The sequence below is a fragment of the Ranitomeya imitator genome, chromosome 6 (assembly GCF_032444005.1).
Source record: "Ranitomeya imitator isolate aRanImi1 chromosome 6, aRanImi1.pri, whole genome shotgun sequence".
Taxonomy (NCBI): domain Eukaryota; kingdom Metazoa; phylum Chordata; class Amphibia; order Anura; family Dendrobatidae; genus Ranitomeya; species Ranitomeya imitator.
The window spans coordinates 551175603-551203349 of record NC_091287.1 but is presented as its reverse complement, the minus strand read 5'-3'; the positions used below and the strand labels follow the sequence as shown (position 1 = coordinate 551203349).

Here is a 27747-nt window from a genome sequence, read left to right as displayed (position 1 = left end):
AACATGAGACAACTGGAGCAGTTTGCTCTTGAGGAGTCAGCCAAAATACCTGTCGAGAGGCGCAGAAGTCTTATTAACGGTTACAGGAATCATGTGATTGCAGTGATTAAAATATTAAGTTCTGTCCAGGCCAATTTCATGAGTTTTATTTTTATAAAAATTCTGTGGAAGCATGGAGGAAAAGCAATGTCTGACTTTCATTTGTTCATTTTCATAGATTTTTTTTTCATTTATTATTACTTTTGTCAGATTCAACTTATTTCTGTGACCATTGTGGGTTCCTCTGTCATTAACGAGGGGCACCAACAATTTTGACCACGTGTGTATATGTTATACTTGAGTGTTGATGATAAAATGGTGGCAATCTACATTCTACAGTTAGAATGAACATTGTATCACCCTAATGTCTTAGGGAGTGAGTAGTGACATATATTGAGGTGCGCTGTATGTACTTATTAGCCTTTTTGGAGTGCTGCGTATTGGTTACAGCATACTGTCGTGCCATGCAGTAGTTGCCATTACTATGTACAATAACATTTCAACTTTGGCGTAAATGTGAATAATTTTTTTTGTTTTTCTTGTCATTATTTTGTAATTTGAGATAAAGTGAATAATAATACGAAATCTTTGGCGGCTGATTCTGTTATGTTCTAAGCTGTAAAGGAAAGGTTTCGTCATAGGTTATTGATGTGTATTTTCACACTGGTTCCTATTTCATACATGGTTATTTTTCTAGCAGAACACGGTAGAAATAATAAACATTGATTTCCTAATTACTTCTCGGCCCAGTGAGGATGGAAATAAATAAGAACATTAGAGCCTTAATTTTCCCCCCGTTTTGTTATAGAGCGGATGGTCGCCATTGCTTGTGGCTGCGGAGAGAGGTCATATCGGCATTGTGAAGATCCTGTTGCAGAATCATGCGAGAGTGGATGTGTTTGATGAGGTAGTATACCACAAAGCCCAGAATATACTGTCACATTACCCCACTTTATTCCACGGCGAAAACAAATATAACCCTTCAAGAAAAAACTTTTGAAATTTTGCTTCCACTCAAGTTTCTTGAATACATTTGTCTTACTGAATGAGATCTATCAGCTCTTTACACTTTTTGTTTCTCCTTTTGCTGCGAGCAGAATAAATCTATTCATGATGATACATCACGACACTGTGGACATCAGTAGTTTAAGGCTATTTAACTTATAGCGAAATGGACAATGTAGTTCGTGATAATCTGATGATTAGGTCACATTAAATGCACTTTTCACCCTCTGATACATAGGGAGTTTAGTATAGTATCCATTACTTGCTTGTCCTCACAAAACATTGTGTTCAGATGCTGTTGCCTGTCTCTTCTTTCGGTATCTTCCAATGATCTGACAACTTTATCATCGAAACTAAACTTCCCATATTTTTCTTATGGCTGGTTGTCTAGTACATTTGGAATTGTATAAGACATAAGAAATAGGGAAAACCAGAGAAGTTAATTATTTGTTTTGTAGGGTTATATGGCAAAGTATAACCTCACAGTAACACCAAACCTATAATTTATGGGATAAATAAATCGAATGGGATAGTTAGATTTCCTTGTGCTCATGCTGTCTTTATTAAAACCAAATATATAAAGTTTTGCACATTGTTTGTTAAATTTAGTAGAATGTTTTTCTCTTTTTATGCCTTTTTTTTACAAAGATGGAATTCAGACATCATGCTAAGACCTATCTGCCTCGATAACCACGTCCACTTTCCTGACCAGTTTTTAAAAATGTAAAAAGCAGTGTTAAGATGCAAATAGCCTTGATAAATTCCGCCCAATGTAATCATGGTTATATGTACAATACAATTTTTGATTATTCGTTTCTGATGGCCCATCCCATACATATTTCACCCCCTTATACTTAGGGAAATAAGTACAGTATCCATGCTTCATTCATCCTTGCAAAGCTAGATTTGCTGTGATAGCTGTTAATACCCGAGTCCTCCAATGGATTAATATTTATTGGGAAAAATAAATTGTCCAACTTTTTTGTATGGTATGGTTTTTAGCTACCAAAAACAGTATTTTATGGCTTGTTGATTTTTACATTTGTGATTTTATAGGATAGTGTCATAAATAAAAATGTCAAAAACGTGTTTAGTAACAGTCACACCACACAGATCATTTTAAGTTAATGGTGATGGGTAGAATGCAATTTGTGATGAACTGGAACTGACGTCCATTAAATAAATTTTTCACCCACTGATACCTAGGGAAATAAGTCCAGTATTCATTTCTTCATTTATCCTCACCAAAACAAATGTGCTAAGACAGCTGCTGATGTCTGTCTCTTCTCCGTCAATGGATTAACATGTACTATGGACTGTACTGCCCATCTTTTTTTGGATGAATGCTCCCCCCCGAATCCCTCTCTGATCCTAATTTTGGACAGAAGTGTCCTGTAAATGTACATTTGATAATGTGAGCTCATTTATTGATCATGGTACTAAAGCTTGTAAGACTTCATGGGGGATGAATGTTTTGTTAGTTTCTAACGTCCAATCACTTTGCTGGATTTTGTGATGCATTTTATTAGGAAGCAGAATAGAGAAGTCAAATCTGATCAACGAATTAAAGAAAAGCACAAAGATAATACCGTAATTTCTAATATATAATACCGTAATGCATTATTTTTCCTTTCATCTGCAGCATGGCAAAGCAGCCTTACACCTGGCTTGTGAGAACGGCCATGACAAGATCGCCGACGTTCTGCTCGGGCACAAAGCCTTTGTGAATGCAAAAACCAAGCTTGGTCTGACACCTCTTCACCTGTGCGCCCAAAATGGCTTCAACCATCTTGTCAAATTACTTGTGGAAACCCATCTGGCCAGTATTGATATCATGTCATTGGTAAATTCCAGACAGAGAACCCAATGGCCTCTGGGTCACAACTGAATTCTCTCCACTGGTTGTCCACATTTTATTTTCTATTCCAAAGGTTTGTTTGCTGCTCCAGCATTGGCTCTCCACCTCTGACCCCTGGTCTTTGTTGACATGGCTGTAGTGGTGCCTGTCACAAAGACAGCAGGTAACCGCTGCAGCCAATCACCTGTCATGATGAAGTAAACTTGATCCAAGGAACTGGCTGCAGCCATGTCAACAAGGACCCCGGACATCAGAAAGGAAGTGTTGGAGCAGTAGATGGTAACTTAAACTGATTTAGCTGACCTTTTCAAGACTTTACCTGTGGAATAAAAAAAGAGCTAAACCTGGACAACCCCTTTAAAAGAGATTTCAACCTTTTTCTTTATTTATTTTTTGATGCTGCAGACGAAACGGACCCCTCTGCACCTGGCTGCCTTGAATGGTCAACTGGACGTGTGCAACAGCCTCCTGAACATGAAGGCCGACGTCTACGCAGCCGATATTGTAAGAGTCATTAGAAATCTCATTGCCATTGATTTGACCGGTGGTGGTTGCATTTTTTTTCCTGTAGCGTCTCCGGTTACCCGCTTCTTTTGCATCTGACTGGCACTGACCACATATCTTTCCTAAGTTGGGTTAAAAACTAATAAGGGACTGTGCATGGATAGAGTTGAAAAATTAGCAAGGAGGCTGCCAACAAAGGAATCATCCAAGATACAAACTCTGCCGACAAGGAAGTGTTGCATCGCGTTACAATGGAGCGAATATGGAGCCGGTATTCCTCTGTGGGTCATGTTGGAATTCTCGTGTGGCAGCAGAGGCCGAGGTGTGGTCAGACGTATATAATGCCACCTTTGTGTTTCTCGTGTCGTGTGACGCATGTCCACTACATAATATTTACTCTCTGACATCAGAGGCGGCACTTCTATCACAAGTGTCACATCAGACATGAAAGGCTGGACCGCCGCTCACATTAAGTATCTCTTCCTGGATGACTCGCTCGGTCGGAGATCAGTACACTTCCCTTTTGGGCTGCTCCCTTTCCTCCCAGTAATTATCCTACTCCATCGCCAATGACACTCAAGCTGTGACCTTGCCTGGAATGTGGAAAGAATTTCCTCAAACTTCCGGATTAAAGTTGGGACTGACCAAAATGAGTTTGCAAAGCAGACAGTCCCTGGAGACCACACCGATCCCTAAGCTTATCACAAAGTTTTAGTAAATTCTAAACTAAAAAAAGGAAAATACAACATTTCTTCATACTTTAAATAGTTTTGTAGCATTCACTCAGTAGGATTATTATTATTTATTGTTATAGCGCCATTTATTCCATGGTGCTTTACATGTGAGGAGGGGTATACATAATAAAAACAAGTACATTAATCTTAAACAATACAAGTCATAACTGGTACAGGAGGAGAGAGGACCCTGCCCGCGAGGGCTCACAATCTACAAGGGATGGGTGAGGATACAGTAGGTGAGGGTAGAGCTGGTCATGCAGCGGTTTGATGGATCGGTGGTTACTGCAGGTTGTAGGCTTGTCGGAAGAGGTGGGTCTTCAGGTTCTTTTTGAAGGTTTCGATGGTAGGCGAGAGTCTGATGTGTTGGGGTAGAGGGTTCCAGAGTAGGGGTGATGCGCGAGAGAAATCTTGTATACGATTGTGGGAAGAGGAGATAAGAGGGGAGTAGAGAAGGAGATCTTGTGAGGATCGGAGGTTGCGTGCAGGAAAGTACCGGGAGACGAGGTCACAGATGTATGGAGGAGACAGGTTGTGGATGGCTTTGTATGTCATGGTTAGGGTTTTGTACTGGAGTCTCTGGGCAATGTGGAGCCAGTGAAGGGATTGACAGAGGGGAGAAGCTGGGGAATAGCGGGGGGACAGGTGGATTAGTCGGGCAGCAGAGTTTAGAATAGATTGGAGGGGTGCGAGTGTTAGAGGGGAGGCCACAGAGCAGGAGGTTGCAGTAGTCAAGGCGGGAGATGATGAGGGCATGGACTAGGGTTTTTGCAGATTCTTGGTTGAGGATGTCTTGTAACTACCCTGAAAAGTCTCCGAAAGACTCCTCTTTGAGAAGACCAGAGTTTTTATTTCCAACGTATATTATGCCGGCTGGTCATCTCTTCAAAAGAAAACTTTCATGCAATGTTGGATGGTCATCTCATGGATCAATCTGCTGGACTGTCAATGATCCACCACAAGAGGGTCTTTTGATGTAGACCTCCATGTGGGTAAGAAAACCTAATTTTCGTGAGATCCAGTCAAAAAGGAGATGTCGATGTTCATCAGTTTGCACAATGTTTATTGCCATCATTGTGCTTATGCATAACATAATGACACTTCCACCAAAATCGGGCAGAATGTCATTGTCTACGACTACAAAAAATTCCAGAATTGTTGATGCAAATTTTATACAAATTTAATTGTATCTTTGGATACAATAAACAAGAGTATCTTGTATCTTGCACACAATAGCAAACAGAACAATCCCAGCAATTACCCCAAGATGGTGCACATTACAGGGGCTCACCATTCCGCTGACTCGCTGAGATAATGGTAGCTGTTATGTCAGAGCTCCCAGGGTCGCTACTCCATCTGTGGTATGCACGCAGAGAGGAGTCCTGTGTTCTTCAGCCGGGTCCGACAGACCCTCGGCTAAGATCCTGAAGAGTCTGTACAAGGTCAAAAGCCAGTTGACATGATGTCAGAGCTCCCTGGGTCGCTATTCCACCTCTGATACACACACACACAGAGAAGAGGTAACGGCAAGCGTAGGTAGATGACCAAGAACTGTCCATAGAGTCCATACAAGGTCCAAAGCCAGTTGACACGAGAGTCACCACCTGGCTTATCTGACCATCTCCATGAAACCAGGCGACCAGCGGGTCCCAAACCTGGCTTTCTCCAAACATATCCATGGTTCAGAGATGGTCACTGAATCAGATCTGTGTCCTTCCAACCGGAGCTGAAAACCCCTAGGTTGTTTCCTATAGAATCATAGATCAGTGTCCCTCGTGATGGTGCCATGTCGTATTGGCTGCTGTCCTTTCTCTTGTTTGTTGGGTGGTTTGCAGTACCCACAGTCCCCACCCATTATCCCCACAGTCTCTACTCCCCATTCCCTACTGTATTTGTGCTTTGGCAAAACTAATGTTTATTTGGTCCTGCCAATAAAGCTTCTTTGAATTGAATCGAATTGAAATTTGTAATATAAGTGCATTTCTCTCCATTTTCATCTAAAAGGTTTTCCTAAAATCATATAAGGAGATAAATAGTTAACGATCATCTTTGTGTTCTATAACTATATTCCAGCAAGGACAGACCCCTCTTCACCTCGCCGCTGAAAATGACCACTCTGAGGTAGTAAAACTGTTCCTGAAACATCGTCCGGAGCTGGTGACGTCAGCCAACATGGAGGGTTCAACATGCGCTCATATCGCAGCCGCCAAAGGCAGTGTCGCCGTGATCAAAGAGCTTCTCAAATCAAATATGAGCAGTGTGACCACAGCACGGAACAAGGTGAGAATTCAAGCCGGTACTGATAATGAGCCTTGCAGTATAATATAGGATCAGCAAGGTAATGTACAGTTGTGTGAAAAAGTGTTTGTCCCCTTCCTGATTTCCTATTCTTTTGCATGATTCATGTTTCCGATCACCAAACAAATTTAAATATTAGACAAAGATAACACAAGTAACCACAAAATGCAGTTTATAAATGAAAGTCTTTATTATTAAAGGAAAAAGAAATCCAAACCTATAGGGTGGTCTCCGAGTATTTCTCAGTGTTCGGAGATTTAATTTTCATCACCGCGGCTGAATGATTTGCAGCTACTAGCCAGCTTGAATACATGTGGGGATTCCCTAGCAACCAGGAATCCCCCACATGTACTCAGGCTGGGTAGTAGCTGTAAATCATTCAGCTGCGGCGATGAAAACTAAATCTCCGAACACTAACAAATACTCGGAGGTCACCCGAGCGTGCTCGGGAAAACCCGAGCATCGAGTATACTCGCTCCTCACTACACAGCATCTCAATCGGATTAAGGTCAGGACTTTGACTAGGCCACTCCAAAGCCTTAATTTTGTTTTTCTTAAGCCATTCAGTGGTGGACTTGCTGATGTGTTTTGGATCATTGTCCTGCTGCATAACCCAAGTGCACTTCAACTTGAGCTCACGAACAGATGGCTGGACATTCTCCTTCAGGATTTTTTCGTAGACAGCAAAATTTACGGTTCAATTTACCACAGCAAGTCTTCCAGGTCCTGAAGCAGCAAAATAGCCCCAGGCCATCACACTGCTACCACCATATTTTACTGTTGGTTTGATGTTCCTTTTCTGAAATGCTATGATACTTCTACATCAGATGTAATGGGACATACACCTTCTAAAAAGTTCAACTTTTGTCTCATCAGTCCACAGAGTATTCTCCCAAAAGTCTTGGGGATCATCAAGATGTTTTCTGACAAAACTGAGATGAGCCTGTATGTTCTTATTGCTCAGCGGTGGTTTTCGTCTTGCAACTCTGACGCGCAGGCCATTTTTGCCCAGTCTCTTTCTTATGGTGGAGTCATGAACACTGACCTTAACTGAATCAAGTGAGGCCTGCAGTTCTTTTGGTGTTATTGTGGGGTCTTTTGTGATGTCTTGGATGAGTCGTTGCTGCACTCTTGTGGTAATTGTGGTCAGCCTGCCACTCCTGGGAAGGTTCATCACTGTTCTATGTTTTCGACATTTGTGGATAATGGCTCTCACTGTGGTTCATTGGAATCCCAAAGCTTTAGAAATGGCTTTTCAACCTTTTCCAAACGGATAAATCTCCATTACTTTGTTTCTCATTTGATGCAGAATTTCTTTGGATTGTGGCATTATGTCTAACTTTCGAGGATCATTTAGTCTACTTCACTTTGTTAGGCAGGTCCCATTTAAGTGATTTCTTGATTGAAAACAAGTGTAGCAGTAATCATGCCTGGGTATTGCTAGGGAAATATAACTCAGCTTCCCAAAGATGTGATATACCACAGCTACATTTATGTTTTAAGTGTGGGGGTGGTGGGGGTGCAATCACTTTTTCACACAGTGCCCTGCAAGTTTGGATTTCTTTTTCTATTAATAAAAAAGACTTTCATTTAGAAATTGTATTTTGTGTGATCTTTACTTGTACTTGTGTGATCTTTGGCTAACACTTAAACTTGTTTGGTGATCTGAAACATTTAAGTTTAACAAACATGCAAAATTATAGGAAATTAGGAAGGAGGCAAGTACAGCATCAGTACAGGAAAAGTAATGTAATGTATGTACACAGTGATGGCACCAGCAGAATAGTGAGTCCAGCTCTGGAGTATCTTACAGGTTGCAATTCAGGATCAGTAATGTAATGTATGTACACAGTGACTGCACCAACAGAATAGTGAGTGCAGCTCTGGAGTAGAATACAGGAGGTAACTCAGGATTAGTAATGTAATGTATGTACACAGTGAGTGCACCAACAGAATGAGTGCTGCTCTGGAGTATAATACAGGATGTAACTCAGGATCAGTAATGTAATGTATGTACACAGTGACTGCACCAGCAGAATAGTGAGTGCAGCTCTGGAATATAATACAGGATGTAACTCAGGATCAGTAATGTAATGTATGTACACAGTGACTGCACCAGCAGAATAATGAGTGCTGCTCTGGAGTATAATACAGGATGTACCTCGCCACAGTCTTCATCACAACCCTAACCCATCTCTTCAACCTATCACTAACAACTGGTGTTTTCCCCTCAAGATTAAACATGCCTCAATCACACCTAACCTCAAAAAGCCCTCTCTGTATCTAGCTATCGCCCTATATCACTTCTCCCCTATGCCTCAAAACTACTGGAACAACACGTCCATCTTGAACTATCCTCCCATCTATCTTCCTGCTCCCTTTTCGACCGCTTACAATCAGGCTTCCGGTCACACCACTCCACTGAAACTGCCCTAACTAAAGTCACCATTGACCTATTAACCGCCAAGAGCAAGCGACACTACTCTGTGCTCCTCCTCCTGGACCTGTCCTCTGCCTTTGACACAGTGGACCATTCCCTGCTGCTGCAGACCCTCTCATCCCTTGGCATCACAGACTTGGCCTTATCCTGGATCTCATCATACCTAACAGACCGGACATTCAGCGTCTCCCACTCACACACCACCTCCTCACCTCGCCCCCTATCTGTTGGAGTCCCGCAAGGTTCAGTCCTTGGGCCCTTGCTCTTCTTCATTTACACCTTTGACCTGGGACAGCTCATAGAATCTCACGGCTTTCAGTATTATCTCTATGCTGATGACACACAGATCTACATCTCTGGACCAGATATCACCTCCCTTCTAACCAGAATCCCTCAATGTCTGTCTGCTATTTCATCCTTCTTCTCCGCTAGATTTCTAAAACTTAACATGGACAAAACAGAATTCATCGTCTTTCCCCCATCTCACACGACCCCCCCCAACGAACCTATCCATTACAGTAAATGGCTGCCCACTCTCCCCAGTCCCACAAGCTCGCTGCCTCGGGGTAATCCTTGACACTAATCTCTCCTTCAAACCACATATCCAAGCCCTTTCCACTTACTGCCGCCTTCAACTCAAAAATATTTCACGGATCCGTACATTCCTCAACCAAGAATCTGCAAAAACCCTAGTCCTTGCCCTCATCTCTCGCCTTGACTACTGTAACCTCCTGCTCTGTGGCCTCCCCTCTAACACTCTCGCACCCCTCCAATCTATTCTAAACTCTGCTGCCCGACTAATCCACCTGTCCCCCCGCTATTCCCCGGCCTCTCCCCTCTGTCAATCCCTTCACTGACTTCCCATTGCCAAGAGACTGCAGTACAAAACCCTAACCATGATGTACAAAGCCATCCACAACCTGTCTCCTCCATACATCTGTGACCTCGTCTCCCGGTACTTACCTACACGCAACCTCCGATCCTCACAAGATCTCCTACTCTACTCCCCTCTTATCTCCTCTTCCCACAATCGCAAACAAGATTTCTCTCGCGCATCCCCCCTACTCTGGAACCCTCTACCCCAACACATCAGACTCTCGCCTACCATCGAAACCTTCAAAAAGAACCTGAAGACCCACCTCTTCCGACAAGCCTACAACCTGCAGTAACCACCTATCGACCAAACCGCTGCAAGACCAGCTCTACCCTCGCCTACTGTATCCTCACCCATCCCTTGTAGATTGTGAGCCCTCGCGGGCAGGGTCCTCTCTCCTCCTGGACCAGTTATGACTTGTATTGTTTAAGATTATTGTACTTATTTTTATTATGTATACCCCTCCTCACATGTAAAGCGCCATGGAATAAATGGCGCTATAATAATAAATAATAACTCAGGATCAGTAATGTAATGTATGTACAAAGTGACTGCACCAGCAGAATAGTGAGTGCAGCTCTGGAGTATAATACAGGATGTAACTCAGGATCAGTAATGTATGTACACAGTGACTGCACCAGCAGAATAGTGAGTGCAGCTCTTGAGTATAACACAGGAGATAACTCAGGATCAGTAATGTAATGTATGTACACAGTGACTGCACCAGCAGAATAGTGAGTGCAGCTCTTGAGTATAATACAGGATGTAAATCAGGATCAGTAATGCAATGTATTTACACAGTGACTGCACCAGCAGAATAGTGAGTGCAGCTGTGGGGTATAATACAGGATATAACTCAGTATCAGTAATGTAATGTATGTACACAGTGACTGCACCAGCAGAATAGTGAGTGCAGCTCTGGAGTATAATACAGGATGTAACTCAGGATCAGTAATGTAATGTATGTACACAGTGACTGCACCAGCAAAATAGTGAGTGCAGCTCTGGGGTATAATACAGGATGTAACTCAGGATCAGTAATGTAATGTATGTACACAGTGACTGCACCAGCAGAATAGTGAGTGCAGCTGTGGGGTATAATACAGGATGTAACTCAGGATCAGTAATGTAATGTATGTACACAGTGACTGCACCAGCAGAATAGTGAGTGCAGCTCTGGGGTATAATACAGGATGCAACTCAGGATCAGTAATGTATGTACACAGTGACTGCTCCAGCAGAATAGTGAGTGCAGCTCTGGGGTATAATACAGGGTGTAACTCAGGATCAGTAATGTAATGTATGTACACAGTGACTGCTCCAGCAGAATAGTGAGTGCAGCTCTGGGGTATAATACAGGATGTAACTCCTGATCAGTAATGTAATGTATGTACACAGTGACTGCACCAGCAGAATAGTGAGTGCAGCTCTGGAGTATAATACAGGATGTAACTCCGGATCAGTAATGTAATGTATGTACACAGTGACTGCACCAGCAGAATAGTGAGTGCAGCTCTGGAGTATAATACAGGCTGTAACTCAGGATCAGTAATGTAATGTATGTACACAGTGACTTCACCAGCAGAATAGTGAGTGCAGCTCTGGGGTATAATACAGGATGTAACTCAGGATCAGTAATGTAATGTATGTACACAGTGACTGCACCAGCAGAATAGTGAGTGCAGCTCTGGAGTATAATACAGGATGTAACTCAGGATCAGTAATGTAATGTATGTACACAGTGACTGCACCAGCAGAATAGTGGGTGCAGCTCTGGGGTATAATACAGGATGTAACTCAGGATCAGTAATGTAATGTATGTACACAGTGACTGCACCAGCAGAATAGTGAGTGCAGCTCTGGAGTATAATACAGGATGTAACTCAGGATCAGTAATGTAATGTGTTATGACCTGGTGGTCAGGACAATAATGGACCTGGAGGTTAAGAGCACACAGAATGACCTGATAGTTACTGATAATAAGGACGAGCTCTGGGACGTGGGAACTCTGCTGACCGCAATCCCTAATCCTATCACACACACTAGAAATAGCTGTAGATTGCGCCTAACGCTCCCTATGCAACTCGGCACAGCCTAAGGAACTAGCTAGCCCTAAAGATAGAAAAATAAAGCCTACCTTGCCTCAGAGAAATTCCCCAAAGGAATAGGCAGCCCCCCACATATAATGACTGTGAGTAAAGATGAAAATACAAACACAGAGATGAAATAGATTTAGCAAAGTGAGGCCCGACTAACTGAACAGACCGAGGATAGGAAAGGTTGCTGTGCGGTCAGCACAAAAACCTACAAAAGACCACGCAGAGGGCGCAAAAGGACCCTCCGCACCGACTCACGGTGCGGAGGCGCTCCCTCTGCGTCCCAGAGCTTCCAGCAAGCAAGACAGCAATAAAAATAGCAAGCTGGACAGAAAAATAGCAAACCAATGAAAAACAAACAGGACTTAGCTTCTGTTGGGAAGACAGGTCACAAGAACGATCCAGGAGTGAACTAGACCAATACTGGAACATTGACAGGTGGCATGGAGCAAAGATCTAAGTGGAGTTAAATAGAGCAGCCAGCTAACGAATTAACCTCGTCACCTGAGGAAGGAAACTCAGAAACACCCACCAGAGGAAGTCCATGGACAGAACCAGCCGAAGTACCATTCATGACCACAGGAGGGAGCCCGACAACAGAATTCACAACAGTACCCCCCCCCTTGAGGAGGGGTCACCGAACCCTCACCAGAGCCCCCATGCCGACCAGGATGAGCCAAATGAAAGGCACGAACCAGATCGGCAGCATGAACATCAGAGGCAAAAGCCCAGGAATTATCTTCCTGACCATAACCCTTCCAGTTGACCAGGTACTGGAGTTTCCGTCTCGAAATACGAGAATCCAAAATCTTCTCCACCACATACTCCAACTCCCCCTCAACCAATACCGGGGCAGGAGGATCAACGGATGGAACCACAGGCGCCACGTATCTCCGCAATAACGACCTATGGAACACATTATGGAGGGCAAAAGAAGCAGGAAGGGCCAAACGAAATGACACAGGATTGATAACCTCAGAAATCTTATACGGACCAATGAAACGAGGCTTAAACTTAGGAGAGGAAACCTTCATAGGAACATAACGAGACGACAACCAAACCAAATCCCCAACGCGAAGTCGGGGACCCACACAGCGCCGGCGGTTAGCGAAACGTTGAGCCTTTTCCTGGGACAATGTCAAATTGTCCACCACATGAGTCCAAATCTGCTGCAACCTATCCACCACAGTATCTACACCAGGACAGTCCGAAGACTCAACCTGCCCTGAAGAGAAACGAGGATGGAAACCAGAATTGCAGAAAAACGGCGAAACCAAAGTAGCCAAGCTGGCCCGATTATTAAGGGCGAACTCAGCCAACGGCAAAAAGGACACCCAATCATCCTGATCAGCAGAAACAAAGCATCTCAGATATGTTTCCAAAGTTTGATTAGTTCGTTCGGTTTGGCCATTTGTCTGTGGATGGAAAGCCGAGGAAAAAGACAATTCAATACCCATCCTAGCACAAAAGGATCGCCAAAACCTCGAAACAAACTGGGAACCTCTGTCAGAAACGATGTTCTCCGGGATACCATGTAAACGAACCACATGCTGGAAAAATAATGGCACCAAATCAGAGGAGGAAGGCAATTTAGACAAAGGTACCAAATGGACCATTTTAGAAAAGCGATCACAAACCACCCAAATGACCGACATCTTTTGAGAGACGGGGAGATCCGAAATAAAATTCATAGAAATATGCGTCCAGGGCCTCTTCGGGATCGGCAAGGGCAAAAGCAACCCACTGGCACGAGAACAGCAGGGCTTAGCCCAAGCACAAGTCCCACAGGACTGCACAAAAGAACGCACATCCCGTGACAAAGACGGCCACCAAAAGGATCTAGAGACCAAATCAATGGTACCAAAGATTCCAGGATGCCCAGCCAACACTGAACAATGAATCTCAGAGATAACTCTACTAGTCCATCTATCAGGGACAAACAGTTTCTCCGCTGGGCAACGGTCAGGTCTATCAGCCTGAAATTTTTGCAGCACCTGCCGCAAATCAGGGGAGATGACAGACAAAATTACCCCCTCTTTGAGAATACTCGCCGGCTCAGGAACACCCGGAGAGTCAGGCACAAAACTCCTTGACAGGGCATCAGCCTTCACATTCTTAGAGCCCGGAAGGTACGAAACCACAAAATCAAAACGGGAGAAAAATAACGACCATCGAGCCTGTCTCGGATTCAACCGTTTGGCAGACTCAAGATAAGTCAAATTCTTGTGATCTGTCAAGACCACCACGCGATGCTTGGCTCCTTCAAGCCAATGACGCCACTCCTCGAATGCCCACTTCATGGCCAACAACTCACGATTACCAACATCATAATTACGCTCAGCAGGCGAAAACTTTCTAGAAAAGAAAGCACATGGCTTCATCACCGAGCCATCAGAACTTCTTTGCGACAAAGCAGCCCCTGCTCCAATCTCAGAAGCATCAACCTCAACCTGAAACGGGAGCGAAACATCTGGCTGGCACAACACAGGGGCAGAAGAAAAACGACGCTTCAACTCCTGAAAAGCCTCCACAGCTGCAGAAGACCAATTGACCACATCAGCACCCTTCTTGGTCAAATCAGTCAACGGTTTAGCAACACTAGAGAAATTAGCGATGAAGCGCCGATAAAAATTGACAAAGCCCAGGAACTTTTGCAGGCTCTTCACAGATGTCGGCTGAGTCCAATTGTAAATGGCCTGGACTTTAACAGGGTCCATCTCGATAGTAGAAGGGGAAAAAATGAACCCCAAAAATGAAACCTTCTGAACTCCAAAGAGACACTTTGACCCCTTCACAAACAAGGAATTCGCACGAAGGACCTGGAACACCATTCTGACCTGCTTCACATGAGACTCCCAATCATCCGAAAAGACCAAAATATCATCCAAATACACAATCAGGAATTTATCCAGGTACTCTCGGAAGATGTCATGCATAAAGGACTGAAATACTGATGGAGCATTGGAAAGCCCGAATGGCATAACCAGGTACTCAAAATGGCCCTCGGGCGTATTAAATGCTGTTTTCCATTCATCGCCTTGTTTAATACGCACAAGATTATATGCCCCTCGAAGATCTATCTTGGTGAACCAACTAGCCCTTTTAATACGAGCAAACAAATCAGACAGCAACGGCAAAGCATACTGAAATTTGACTGTAATTTTATTAAGAAGGCGGTAATCAATACAAGGTCTCAAAGAACCATCCTTCTTGGCCACAAAAAAGAACCCTGCTCCTAACGGTGATGACGACGGGCGAATATGGCCTTTCTCCAAGGATTCCTTCATATAACTCCGCATAGCGGCGTGTTCTGGCACAGATAAATTGAACAATCGATCCTTTGGAAACTTACTACCAGGAATCAAATTAATTGCACAATCGCAATCCCTATGAGGAGGTAGGGCACTGGCTTTGGGCTCATCAAATACATCCCGATAATCTGACAAAAACTCTGGAACTTCAGAAGGAGTGGAAGACGAAATAGACAAAAATGGAACATCACCATGTACCCCCTGGCAACCCCAGCTGGACACAGACATTGATTTCCAGTCCAATACTGGATTATGAACCTGTAGCCATGGCAACCCCAAAACGACCACATCATGCAGATTATGCAACACCAGAAAGCGGATATCCTCCTGATGTGCAGGAGCCATGCACATGGTCAATTGGGTCCAGTACTGAGGCTTATTCTTGGCCAAAGGCGTAGCATCAATTCCTCTCAATGGAATAGGATACTGCAAGGGCTCCAAGAAAAAACCACAGCGCCTGGCAAACTCCAAGTCCATCAAATTCAGGGCAGCGCCTGAATCCACAAATGCCATAACAGAATAGGATGACAAAGAGCAAATCAGAGTAACGGACAATAGAAATTTAGACTGTACCGTACCAATGGTGGCAGACCTAGCGAACCGCTTAGTGCGCTTAGGACAATCGGAGATAGCATGAGTGGAATCACCACAGTAAAAACATAGCCCATTCCGACGTCTGTGTTCTTGCCGTTCAGCTCTGGTCAAAGTCCTATCACATTGCATAGGCTCTGACCCATGCTCAGATAGTACCGCCAAATGGTGCACAGCTTTACGCTCACGCAAGCGTCGATCGATCTGAATGGCCCAAGACATAGACTCATTCAGACCAGCAGGCATGGGAAATCCCACCATGACATCCTTAAGGGCTTCAGAGAGACCCTTTCTGAAGATTGCTGCCAGGGCACATTCATTCCACTGAGTGAGCACAGACCACTTTCTAAACTTCTGACAATATATCTCCGCTTCATCCTGACCCTGACACAGAGCCAGCAAGATTTTCTCTGCCTGATCCACTGAATTAGGTTCATCATAAAGCAATCCAAGTGCCAGGAAAAACGCATCAACATCACGCAATGCCGGATCTCCTGGCGCAAGGGAAAATGCCCAGTCTTGAGGGTCACCACGTAACAAAGAAATAATGATCCTTACTTGTTGAACAGGGTCACCTGAGGAGCAAGGTTTCAAGGCAAGAAACAATTTACAATTATTTTTGAAACTCAAGAACTTAGATCTATCACCAAAAAACAAATCAGGAATAGGAATCCTAGGCTCTAACATCGGATTCTGAACCACAAAATCTTGAATGTTTTGTACCCTTGTAGTGAGATTATCCATCCAAGAGGATAGACCTTGAATGTCCATGTTTACACCTGTGTCCTGAACCACCCAGAGGTAAAGGGGAAAAGAGACAAAACACAATGCAAAGAAAAAAAAATGGTCTCAGAACTTCTCTTATCCCTCTATTGAGATGCATTAGTACTTTGGGCCACCTGTACTGTTATGACCTGGTGGTCAGGACAATAATGGATCTGGAGGTTAAGAGCACACGGAATGACCTGATAGTTACTGATAATGATGACGAGCTCTGGGACGTGGGAACTCTGCTGACCGCAATCCCTAATCCTATCACACACACTAGAAATAGCTGTGGATTGCGCCTAACGCTCCCTATGCAACTCGGCACAGCCTAAGGAACTAGCTAGCCCTAAAGATAGAAAAATAAAGCCTACCTTGCCTCAGAGAAATTCCCCAAAGGAATAGGCAGCCCCCCACATATAATGACTGTGAGTAAAGATGAAAATACAAACACAGAGATGAAATAGATTTAGCAAAGTGAGGCCCGACTAACTGAACAGACCGAGGATAGGAAAGGTTGCTGTGCGGTCAGCACAAAAACCTACAAAAGACCACCCAGAGGGTGCAAAAGGACCCTCCGCACCGACTCACGGTGCGGAGGCGCTCCCTCTGCGTCCCAGAGCTTCCAGCAAGCAAGACAGCAATAAAAATAGCAAGCTGGACAGAAAAATAGCAAACCAAAGAAAAACAAACAGGACTTAGCTTCTGTTGGGAAGACAGGTCACAAGAACGATCCAGGAGTGAACTAGACCAATACTGGAACATTGACAGGTGGCATGGAGCAAAGATCTAAGTGGAGTTAAATAGAGCAGCCAGCTAACGAATTAACCTCGTCACCTGAGTAAGGAAACTCAGAAACACCCACCAGAGGAAGTCCATGGACAGAACCAGCCGAAGTACCATTCATGACCACAGGAGGGAGCCCGACAACAGAATTCACAACAGTAATGTATGTACACAGTGACTGCACCAGCAGAATAGTGAGTGCAGCTCTGGGGTATAATACAGGATGTAACTCAGGATCAGTAATGTAATGTATGTACACAGTGACTGCACCAGCAGAATAGTGAGTGCAGCTCTGGAGTATAATACAGGATGTAACTCAGGATCAGTAATGTAATGTATGTACACAGTGACTGCACCAGCAGAATAGTGAGTGCAGCTCTGGAGTATAATACAGGATGTAACTCAGGATCAGTAATGTAATTTATGTACACAGTGACTGCACCAGCAGAATAGTGAGTGCAGCTGTGGGGTATAATACAGGATGTAACTCAGGATCAGTAATGTAATGTATGTACACAGTGACTGCACCAGCAGAATAGTGAGTGCAGCTCTGGGGTATAATACAGGAGGTAACTCAGGATCTGTAGGAGTTAGCAGAATATATGTGCACAGACAGTAAACATTTTCCATCTTGTACATTAGTTCTTTTGACTGCTTATCTGTACATGAGTATATTCACTGGATTTCATCTGGCAATGAAAGCGTTAAAATATATTTTTTGTTTGTTTTAAGCCTTAGTCTGTGACTTCCTAATATCCATCGACCCTTATATAAGTCACTATTGTGTGCAGAGAGGTTACTGTACGGCGCGCTCTCCATCCCCCGCCTTGTGTAATGACGGATATGTTTGTGTCTGTACGAGATCTTTGATGTAAACTGTACAATAGTAGTGAGACTTCCCGAGTTTGCCCGCTCCTCTCCATTGTGCTGCAGTATTATCCACCATATGGCTGGGAAAATGATAACACGTGCTCCATAATCTATGGGCGTCCCCGGACAATGGGTGTTATATGTGAATGTATACAGGTGTGCGGTAGGAAACTGCCCCAAAATAGCATTTTCCTTTGTTAGGATACTTGATCCCCATTTCTGCCCTGGTGGCAGATGCCGCTGGGTTTGTTCACAAGTTTTTCATTGTGGTTTTTCGGCACCAGAATCCAAGTGAAAAACTCTTAAAATCTGCTTACAAGAAGCTTCACAATCCTTTGTATAAGGAGACGCATCAATCGTGCAGATGATGCATATTATTAAACCATTTAGTCAATTCTTTGGTGCGTTTTCTGCAGGTAAATCATGGCAAAATGTCTGTTTTTGTTGCAGTTTTTATCAAGGTTTTTGATGATTTTTCTGGAGTTTTTTTTTTTTTTCTTGCAGTGGGAATGCGACAGAAAATAAACTCTATTGCTACATCCCGTATTATAATTAAAAATGCATTAAAAAAAGTGTGCGCTTACTAAGCTGCACCAAAAACGACTGAAACCCCCTTAGGGTATGTGCAGACCACTTCTTTTGCAAATGGATTCCAATATGGAATCTGCCTGAAAAAGTGCCGCAAAAAAATGGACATTACTGCATTGCTGTGCACCTGTTTCGGGTTACGTCACTTCTTTGAACTTTTTCCAAATTAATCCGCCCACTATCTGTAGAAGAAGATCTGTAAGAAATCTCCGACCTTCGGATTAAAGACGTCGGGTGCATTTGTAGTCTTTTTGCTGAATTTTCAGAGCAGAAATTCATTGGAAACTCAGATTTTGAAGAATTTTGAGATTTAGAGGAAAATTTACTGAGCGGAAACTCTCCAGCTTATGTGAGTTTTTCCAGGAATTTTCAGAGCTGAAACTGAATGGGAACTTTCATTCAAATCTCAAATTATCCACTCCTCCATTTCTTTCTGATTTATTTTGTCCCTCTTCCTGGTGTCCAGACTAATGACTCCACGCCTCTGCACCTGGCGGCATCGGGGGGACACGCAGAAGTAGTGAAGGTTTTGCTGGAAGCGGGAGCATCTGCGTCGGACGAGGATGCGGTAAGTTCGCCTCGGGTGAGAGACTGAAGCTCCGTTATTGGAAACGTCGATTGGTTTAGAAAAACATTTTTCGGATGTTCTATAGAAGGATTATCGGAGGGGAAGGGGTCCGCTTGGCATCTATTAATCAGAGGGACAAGCATGGAGCTCAGAGGTCCCGGTACATCTGTCAGCCCCTAAATATGGATTGTCCAGGATTTTCAAAAATGTAGCAGGAATTGTTATAAAATTAAAAAAGAATTATTACTCACCGGTTCAATCCTTCTCAACTCCATTGCCGCAAACAAACAATCAATCCATTGGTCACTTGACCACTGCAGGCAATCACTGGATTAAGTGGTGATTTGTTGTGAATTCTGTGGCCAAGCTCCCTCCTGTGGTCGTGAGTGGTACTTCGGCTGGTTCTGTCTATGAGCTTCCTTTGGTGGATGAGAGTGGTACTGCGGCTTCTGAGTTTCCTTCCTCAGGTGATGAGGTTAAGTCGTTAGGTGCTGCTCTATTTAACTCCACCTAGTGCTTTGATCCTGGCCTCCAGTCAATGTTCTAGTATTGGTCTTGCTTCCTCCTGGATCGTTCCTGTGGCCTGTCGATCCTGTATAAGCTAAGTTTTGCTTGTGTTATTTTTGTTTGCTATTTTTTCTGTCCAGCTTGCTATATTGGTTTTTCTTGCTTGCTGGAAGCTCTGGGACGCAGAGGGAGCACCTCCGTACCGTTAGTCGGTGCGGAGGGTCTTTTTGCCCCCTCTGCGTGGTTGTTTGTAGGGTTTTGTGTTGACCACAAAGCAATCTTTCCTATCTTCGGTCTGTTCAGTAAGTTGGGCCTCACTTTGCTAAATCTATTTCATCTCTGCGTTTGTATTTTCATCTCTACTCACAGTCATTATATGTGGGGGGCTGCCTTTTCCTTTGGGGTATTTCTCTGAGGCAAGGTAGGCTTATTTTTCTTTCTTAGGGCTAGCTAGTTTCTCAGGCTGTGCTCGAGGCGCATAGGACTGGTCAGGAGCGCTCCACGGCTATCTTTAGTGTGGTTGGATAGGATTAGGGATTGCGGTCAGCAGAGTTCCCACGTCTCAGAGCTCGTCCTATGTTTTTGGTAATTGTCAGGTCACTTTGTGTGCTCTGAACTTCAAGGTCCATTGTGGTTCTGAATCACCTGTTCATAACAGTACTGGAGGCCCAAAGTACTAATGCTTCTCAATAGAGGGAAAAGAGAAGTTCTGAGACCATTTTTTTTTCTTTGCACTGTGTTCTCTCTTTCTTTTCCCCTTTACATCAGGGTGGTTCAGAACACAGGTGTGGACATGGACATTCAGGGTCTGTTCTCTTTGATGGATAATCTCGCTATAAATGTACAGAATATTCAAGATTTAGTGGTTCAGAATCCTATGCTAGAACCTAAAATTCCTATTCCTGAGTTATTTTCTGGAGATAGAGCTAAGTTTTTGAATTTTAAAAATAATTGTAAACTATTTCTGGCTTTGAAACCCCGCTCCTCTGGTGACCCAGTTCAACAAGTTAAGATCATTATTTCTTTATTACGTGGCGACCCTCAAGACTGGGCATTTTCCCTTGCGCCCGGAGATCCTGCATTATGTAATATTGATGCGTTTTTTCTGGCGCTCGGATTGCTGTACGATGAACCTAATTCAGTGGATCAGGCAGAGAAAAATTTGCTGGCTCTGTGTCAGGGTCAGGATGAGATAGAGATTTATTGTCAGAAGTTTAGAAAGTGGTCCGTGCTCACTCAATGGAATGAATGTGCGCTGGCAGCTATTTTCAGAAAGGGTCTCTCTGAAGCCCTTAAGGATGTCATGGTGGGATTTCCTATGCCTGCTGGTCTGAATGAGTCTATGTCTTTGGCCATTCAGATCGGTCGACGCTTGCGTGAGCGTAAATCTGTGCACCATTTGGCGGTATTATCTGAGCATAAACCTGAGCCTATGCAGTGCGATAGGACTTTGACCAGAGCTGAAAGGCAAGAACACAGACGTCAGAATGGGCTGTGTTTCTACTGTGGTGATTCCACTCATGCTATCTCCGATTGTCCTAAGCGCACTAAGCGGTTCGCTAGGTCTGCCACCATTGGTACGGTACAGTCGAAATTTCTTTTGTCCGTTACTTTGATCTGCTCTTTGTCTTCCTATTCTGTCATGGCATTTGTGGATTCAGGCGCTGCCCTGAATTTGATGGACTTGGAGTTTGCTAGGCGCTGTGGGTTTGTCTTGGAGCCCTTGCAGTGTCCTATTCCATTGAGAGGAATTGATGCTACGCCTTTGGCCAAGAATAAGCCTCAGTATTGGACCCAGCTGACCATGTGTATGGCTCCTGCGCACCAGGAGGATATTCGCTTTCTGGTGTTGCATAATCTGCATGATGTGGTCGTGTTGGGGTTGCCATGGCTACAAGTCCATAACCCAGTATTAGATTGGAAATCAATGTCTGTGTCCAGCTGGGGTTGTCAGGGGGTACATGGTGATGTTCCATTTCTGTCTATCTCATCATCCACCCCTTCTGAGGTCCCAGAGTTCTTGTCTGATTACCGGGATGTATTCGATGAGCCCAAGTCCAATGCCCTACCTCCGCATAGGGATTGTGATTGTGCTATCGATTTGATTCCTGGTAGTAAGTTTCCTAAGGGTCGACTGTTTAATTTATCTGTACCTGAGCACGCCGCCATGCGGAGTTACGTGAAGGAGTCTTTGGAGAAGGGTCATATTCGCCCGTCATCGTCGCCATTGGGAGCGGGGTTCTTTTTTGTGGCCAAGAAGGATGGTTCGCTGAGACCTTGTATTGATTACCGCCTTCTAAATATAATTACGGTCAAATTTCAGTACCCCTTGCCGCTGCTGTATGATTTGTTTGCTCGGATTAAGGGGGCTAGTTGGTTCACCAAGATAGATCTTCGTGGTGCATATAATCTTGTGCGTATTAAACGGGCGATGAATGGAAAACTGCATTTAATACGCCCGAGGGCCATTTTGAGTACCTAGTTATGCCATTCGGGCTTTCTAATGCTCCATCAGTGTTTCAGTCCTTTATGCATGACATCTTCCGAGAGTACCTGGATAAATTCCTGATTGTATACTTGGATGATATTTTGGTCTTCTCGGATGATTGGGAGTCTCATGTGAAGCAGGTCAGAATGGTGTTCCAGGTCCTGCGTGCGAATTCTTTGTTTGTGAAGGGGTCAAAGTGTCTCTTTGGTGTTCAGAAGGTTTCATTTTTGGGGTTCATTTTTTCTTCTTCTACTATCGAGATGGACCCTGTTAAAGTTCAGGCCATTTATGTTTGGACTCAGCCAACATCTCTGAAGAGTCTGCAGAAGTTCCTGGGCTTTGCTAATTTTTATCGTCGCTTCATCAATAATTTTTCTAGTATTGCTAAACCGTTGACTGATTTAACCAAGAAGGGTGCTGATGTGGTCAATTGGTCTTCTGCTGCTGTGGAAGCTTTTCAGGAGTTGAAGCGTCGTTTTTCTTCTGCCCCTGTGTTGTGCCAACCAGATGTTTCGCTTCCGTTCCAGGTCGAGGTTGATGCTTCTGAAATTGGAGCAGGGGCTGTTTTGTCGCAGAGAAGTTCTGATTGCTCGGTGATGAAACCATGCGCCTTCTTTTCCAGGAAATTTTCGCCTGCTGAGCGAAATTATGATGTTGGCAATCGAGAGTTGCTGGCCATGAAGTGGGCATTCGAGGAGTGGCGTCATTGGCTTGAAGGAGTTAAGCATCGCGTGGTGGTCTTGACTGATCACAAGAACTTGACTTATCTCGAGTCTGCCAAACGGTTGAATCCTAGACAGGCTCGTTGGTCGCTGTTTTTCTCCCGTTTTGACTTTGTGGTTTCGTACCTTCCGGGCTCTAAAAATGTGAAGGCGGATGCCCTGTCTAGGAGTTTTGTGCCCGATTCTCCGGGTTTGCCTGAGCCGGCGGGTATTTTCAAAGAGGGGGTAATTTTGTCTGCCATCTCCCCTGATTTGCGGCGGGTGCTGCAAAAATTTCAGGCTAATAGACCTGACCGTTGCCCAGCGGAGAAACGGTTTGTCCCTGATAGGTGGACGAATAAAGTTATCTCTGAGGTTCATTGTTCGGTGTTGGCTGGTCATCCTGGAATCTTTGGTACCAGAGATTTGGTGGCTAGATCCTTTTGGTGGCCATCTCTGTCGCGGGATGTGCGTTCTTTTGTGCAGTCCTGTGGGATTTGTGCTCGGGCTAAGCCCTGCTGTTCTCGTGCCAGTGGGTTGCTTTTGCCCTTGCCGGTCCCGAAGAGGCCTTGGACACATATCTCTATGGATTTTATTTCGGATCTCCCCGTCTCTCAAAGAATGTCGGTCATTTGGGTGGTTTGTGATCGCTTCTCTAAGATGGTCCATTTGGTGCCCTTGTCTAAATTGCCTTCCTCCTCTGATTTGGTGCCATTGTTTTTCCAGCATGTGGTTCGTTTACATGGCATTCCGGAGAACATCGTTTCTGACAGAGGTTCCCAGTTTGTTTCGAGGTTTTGGCGAGCCTTTTGTGCTAGGATGGGCATTGATTTGTCTTTTTCCTCGGCTTTCCATCCTCAGACAAATGGCCAGACTGAACGAACCAATCAGACCTTGGAAACATATCTGAGATGTTTTGTTTCTGCTGATCAGGATGATTGGGTGTCCTTTTTGCCTTTGGCTGAGTTCGCCCTTAATAATCGGGCCAGCTCGGCTACTTTGGTTTCGCCGTTTTTCTTCAATTCTGGGTTCCACCCTCGTTTCTCTTCAGGGCAGGTTGAGTCTTCGGACTGTCCTGGTGTGGATACTGTGGTGGATAGGTTGCAGCAGATTTAGACTCATGTAGTGGACAATTTGACTTTGTCCCAGGAGAAGGCTCAACGTTTCGCTAACCGCAGGCGCTGTGTGGGTCCCCGACTTCGTGTTGGGGATTTGGTTTGGTTGTCATCTCGTTATATTCCTATGAAAGTTTCCTCTCCTAAGTTTAAGCCTCGTTTCATTGGTCCATATAGGATTTCTGAGGTTCTTAATCCTGTGTCTTTTCGTTTGACTCTTCCAGCTTCTTTTTCCATCCATAACGTGTTCCATAGGTCATTGTTGCGGAGATACGTGGCACCTGTGGTTCCATCTATTGATCCTCCTGCTCCGGTTTTGGTTGAAGGGGAGTTGGAGTATATAGTGGAGAAGATTTTGGATTCTCGTGTTTCGAGACGGAAACTCCAGTATCTGGTTAAGTGGAAAGGTTATGGTCAGGAAGATAATTCCTGGGCCTTTGCCTCTGATGTCCATGCTGCCGATCTGGTTCGTGCCTTTCATGTGGCTCATCCTGGTCGGCCTGGGGGCTCTGGTGAGGGTTCGGTGACCCCTCCTCAAAGGGGGGGTACTGTTGTGAATTCTGTGGCCAAGCTCCCTCCTGTGGTCGTGAGTGGTACTTCGGCTGGTTCTGTCTATGAGCTTCCTTTGGTGGATGAGAGTGGTACTGCGGCTTCTGAGTTTCCTTCCTCAGGTGATGAGGTTAAGTCGTTAGGTGCTGCTCTATTTAACTCCACCTAGTGCTTTGATCCTGGCCTCCAGTCAATGTTCTAGTATTGGTCTTGCTTCCTCCTGGATCGTTCCTGTGGCCTGTCTATCCTGCATAAGCTAAGTTTTGCTTGTGTTATTTTTGTTTGCTATTTTTGCTGTCCAGCTTGCTATATTGGTTTTTCTTGCTTGCTGGAAGCTCTGGGACGCAGAGGGAGCACCTCCGTACCGTTAGTCGGTGCGGAGGGTCTTTTTGCCCCCTCTGCGTGATTGTTTGTAGGGTTTTGTGTTGACCGCAAAGCAATCTTTCCTATCTTCGGTCTGTTCAGTAAGTTGGGCCTCACTTTGCTAAATCTATTTCATCTCTGCGTTTGTATTTTCATCTCTACTCACAGTCATTATATGTGGGGGGCTGCCTTTTCCTTTGGGGTATTTCTCTGAGGCAAGGTAGGCTTATTTTTCTTTCTTAGGGCTAGCTAGTTTCTCAGGCTGTGCTCGAGGCGCATAGGACTGGTCAGGAGCGCTCCACGGCTACCTTTAGTGTGGTTGTATAGGATTAGGGATTGCGGTCAGCAGAGTTCCCACGTCTCAGAGCTCGTCCTATGTTTTTGGTAATTGTCAGGTCACTTTGTGTGCTCTGAACTTCAAGGTCCATTGTGGTTCTGAATCACCTGTTCATAACAGTGACTTATGCGTGATTGCTGCAGGATCCGTGTGGCAGAGAATTAATGATTTTTTGGGGGCAAACTTTTGAAAATCTCTAGGGTTACTTACTCCTTTTTGTGGGCAGGGTTCCCCAAGAACGAACTTTTTACCATTTTTGCTGCAGTTTCGACCTTTGTCAGAACTGCTGTTCTCGCTTTGATTAAATTAGACTTTGCTTGTGGGAGTTGTTTTTGCTTTCCTCCAAGACAACGCTACAAGATTCCAGGATGGATTAGTCGGACTTCGATCAACTGAAGAAGCCATGGATGGGTTGGTGGTGGATCCATGTAGTGCCGAATTTGTAACTTTGCCTATGGGGACAAATAAGTCCCACATCTATCTGGGATTAACAAGGGGGATTTGGTGCAAAATTTACCCGGATGTTGTGCATGCAAAGATTTTCAATCTTCTAATACATTTTCCAAAATTTTTTAGACCTATGTCATTTTGTGTTATAGGAAGGTATGACCACCATCCACTTGGCAGCCAAGAAGGGTCACATCATTGTCCTGGACGTGTTAAAGGGCAGCGTCTCATTTCATATTACGAGCAGTAAGGTATGATCTGGAGAATGATGCCTCTAACTATTGATGGAACACTGAGAAGACATACACACATCGCCCTGTAGTTACAAGCACAGACCACTGGGGGCAGGATTTGACACAGCTTTTGTATATACAGTAGTAGATATTTATTAATGACCAGTAGATCATAAAAAAAAATTCCACATTCGATGATGATAAATGTGCACGTAGGGTCATTTCATTATATTTAGATGTTTGAAAAAGCTGGACGTTTGTATGAAAAATTAATAAAGATTTAAAGGGGTTTTCCACACGCAAAAAAAATAATCTGACTGGCCCTGCAATGAGTCTCCAAACCTCCGGCTGCCTTTATTTTTAGCTCCCCCTCATACTCTGCAGCCATTTTTTGTGATCTGCTATTGTTTACCTGATGCACCTCCTGCCAGCTCCTCCTTTGTGTCTGTAGTCTACATTCCTCTAAAAGACAGAGCTGTATCTCTCCCATTTCTCATCTACTTCCACCCTGTGTCTGCCCGTTTTATATACAAAGCACCATCCTGATACTCAGGCACAGTCTCAAGATGGATAAATCATGTGGACATACCTGGTATGTGGTGTCCTGACACTCTGCTACAGTCAGCAATGCTACAGGTGCTGACTCTGGCCCCACATAAACTTAGTGTACTGCCAAGGAACAGTAAGTCATATAATGTATTCCTGTATTATAATGTAATGTAGCACTCTGGAATACCCAGCACGATCCCTTCTGGCCAAATGCACAAGTTGATAATATTACTTGTTCTGTTTGAAGTTTGCATTGTGCTCTCCCTTCCTTGCTGTGCACATCCCCAGTCACTGTAAACTCGCTGTAGGTGAAAGTATATCTCCCCATGACATCACCATCCAGAAATACTGCAGAGCTGCTGGCTGGGCCATTCAAGGCACAGACAGGAAATCTCTACTCTGTGCTTTGACGGGATTGTAGCAATGTCAAGGTGGGTCACATGGACAAGCAGTGAGTTGGGATAGTAAAGGAGTCCGAGGTCAAAAGCCAGGAAGGTACATCATAAACAGACGGAAGAGACAAAGGCGTAGTCAGGTAACAGTGCAATGTTAAAATACCAGGAATATTGGGAATCAGAACAAAGGGATTAAACAGACAGATGATCAGAACGAGGTCCAAGGTTAGGGAACGAAAGATCAACAAGCAGAACACAAGGCAGAGAGAGGCAAACCACACTTACCTGAATGTACGTTTGGGACTAACAGCCCAGCTAAGTAGCAGAGCAATCACCTGGGACAATGAACACCTGGAGACAACCAGCACCTCCAAGTCTCAAATTGGATGGCTGAGCTGTCAATCAAAACACCGACAGTTCAGCACACCCCTGCACCAGACTGGACATTGAGCTTTCAATCAAAGTACTGACAGCTTAAGTACAAGATTGGATGGCTGGGCCATCAGTAACTGCATCTCAAACACACTGAGGGTGGAACCGTGACAAGCAGGATCTTAGGAGCTGGAGGTCATATCATTGCATGTTACAGCTCAGTAATAGAGCTGAATTTTAATACAAACTAAATTATGAAATTTCTTAATCTCTGAGAAACTTTAATGCTTTAATAAGTCATGTATCCAGGTAACCCCTTTACTTATGAGTAAATTAAGTTACTATTTCACCATTACATATTAAA

General features: G+C 44.3%; 1 protein-coding gene across 1 annotated transcript in view; it reads left to right on the top strand.

The window, feature by feature from the left end:
• The window catches only part of LOC138643469 (serine/threonine-protein phosphatase 6 regulatory ankyrin repeat subunit B-like), a 72970-nt gene that overhangs the window by 32004 nt on the left and 13219 nt on the right, over positions 1-27747 (top strand). Inside the window, exons 16-21 of the mRNA XM_069732375.1 lie at positions 848-946; positions 2687-2887; positions 3308-3406; positions 6214-6420; positions 19226-19327; positions 25987-26085. Coding sequence (XP_069588476.1) covers positions 848-946; positions 2687-2887; positions 3308-3406; positions 6214-6420; positions 19226-19327; positions 25987-26085 — 807 coding nt within the window. The remainder of the gene's footprint in view (positions 1-847; positions 947-2686; positions 2888-3307; positions 3407-6213; positions 6421-19225; positions 19328-25986; positions 26086-27747) is intronic.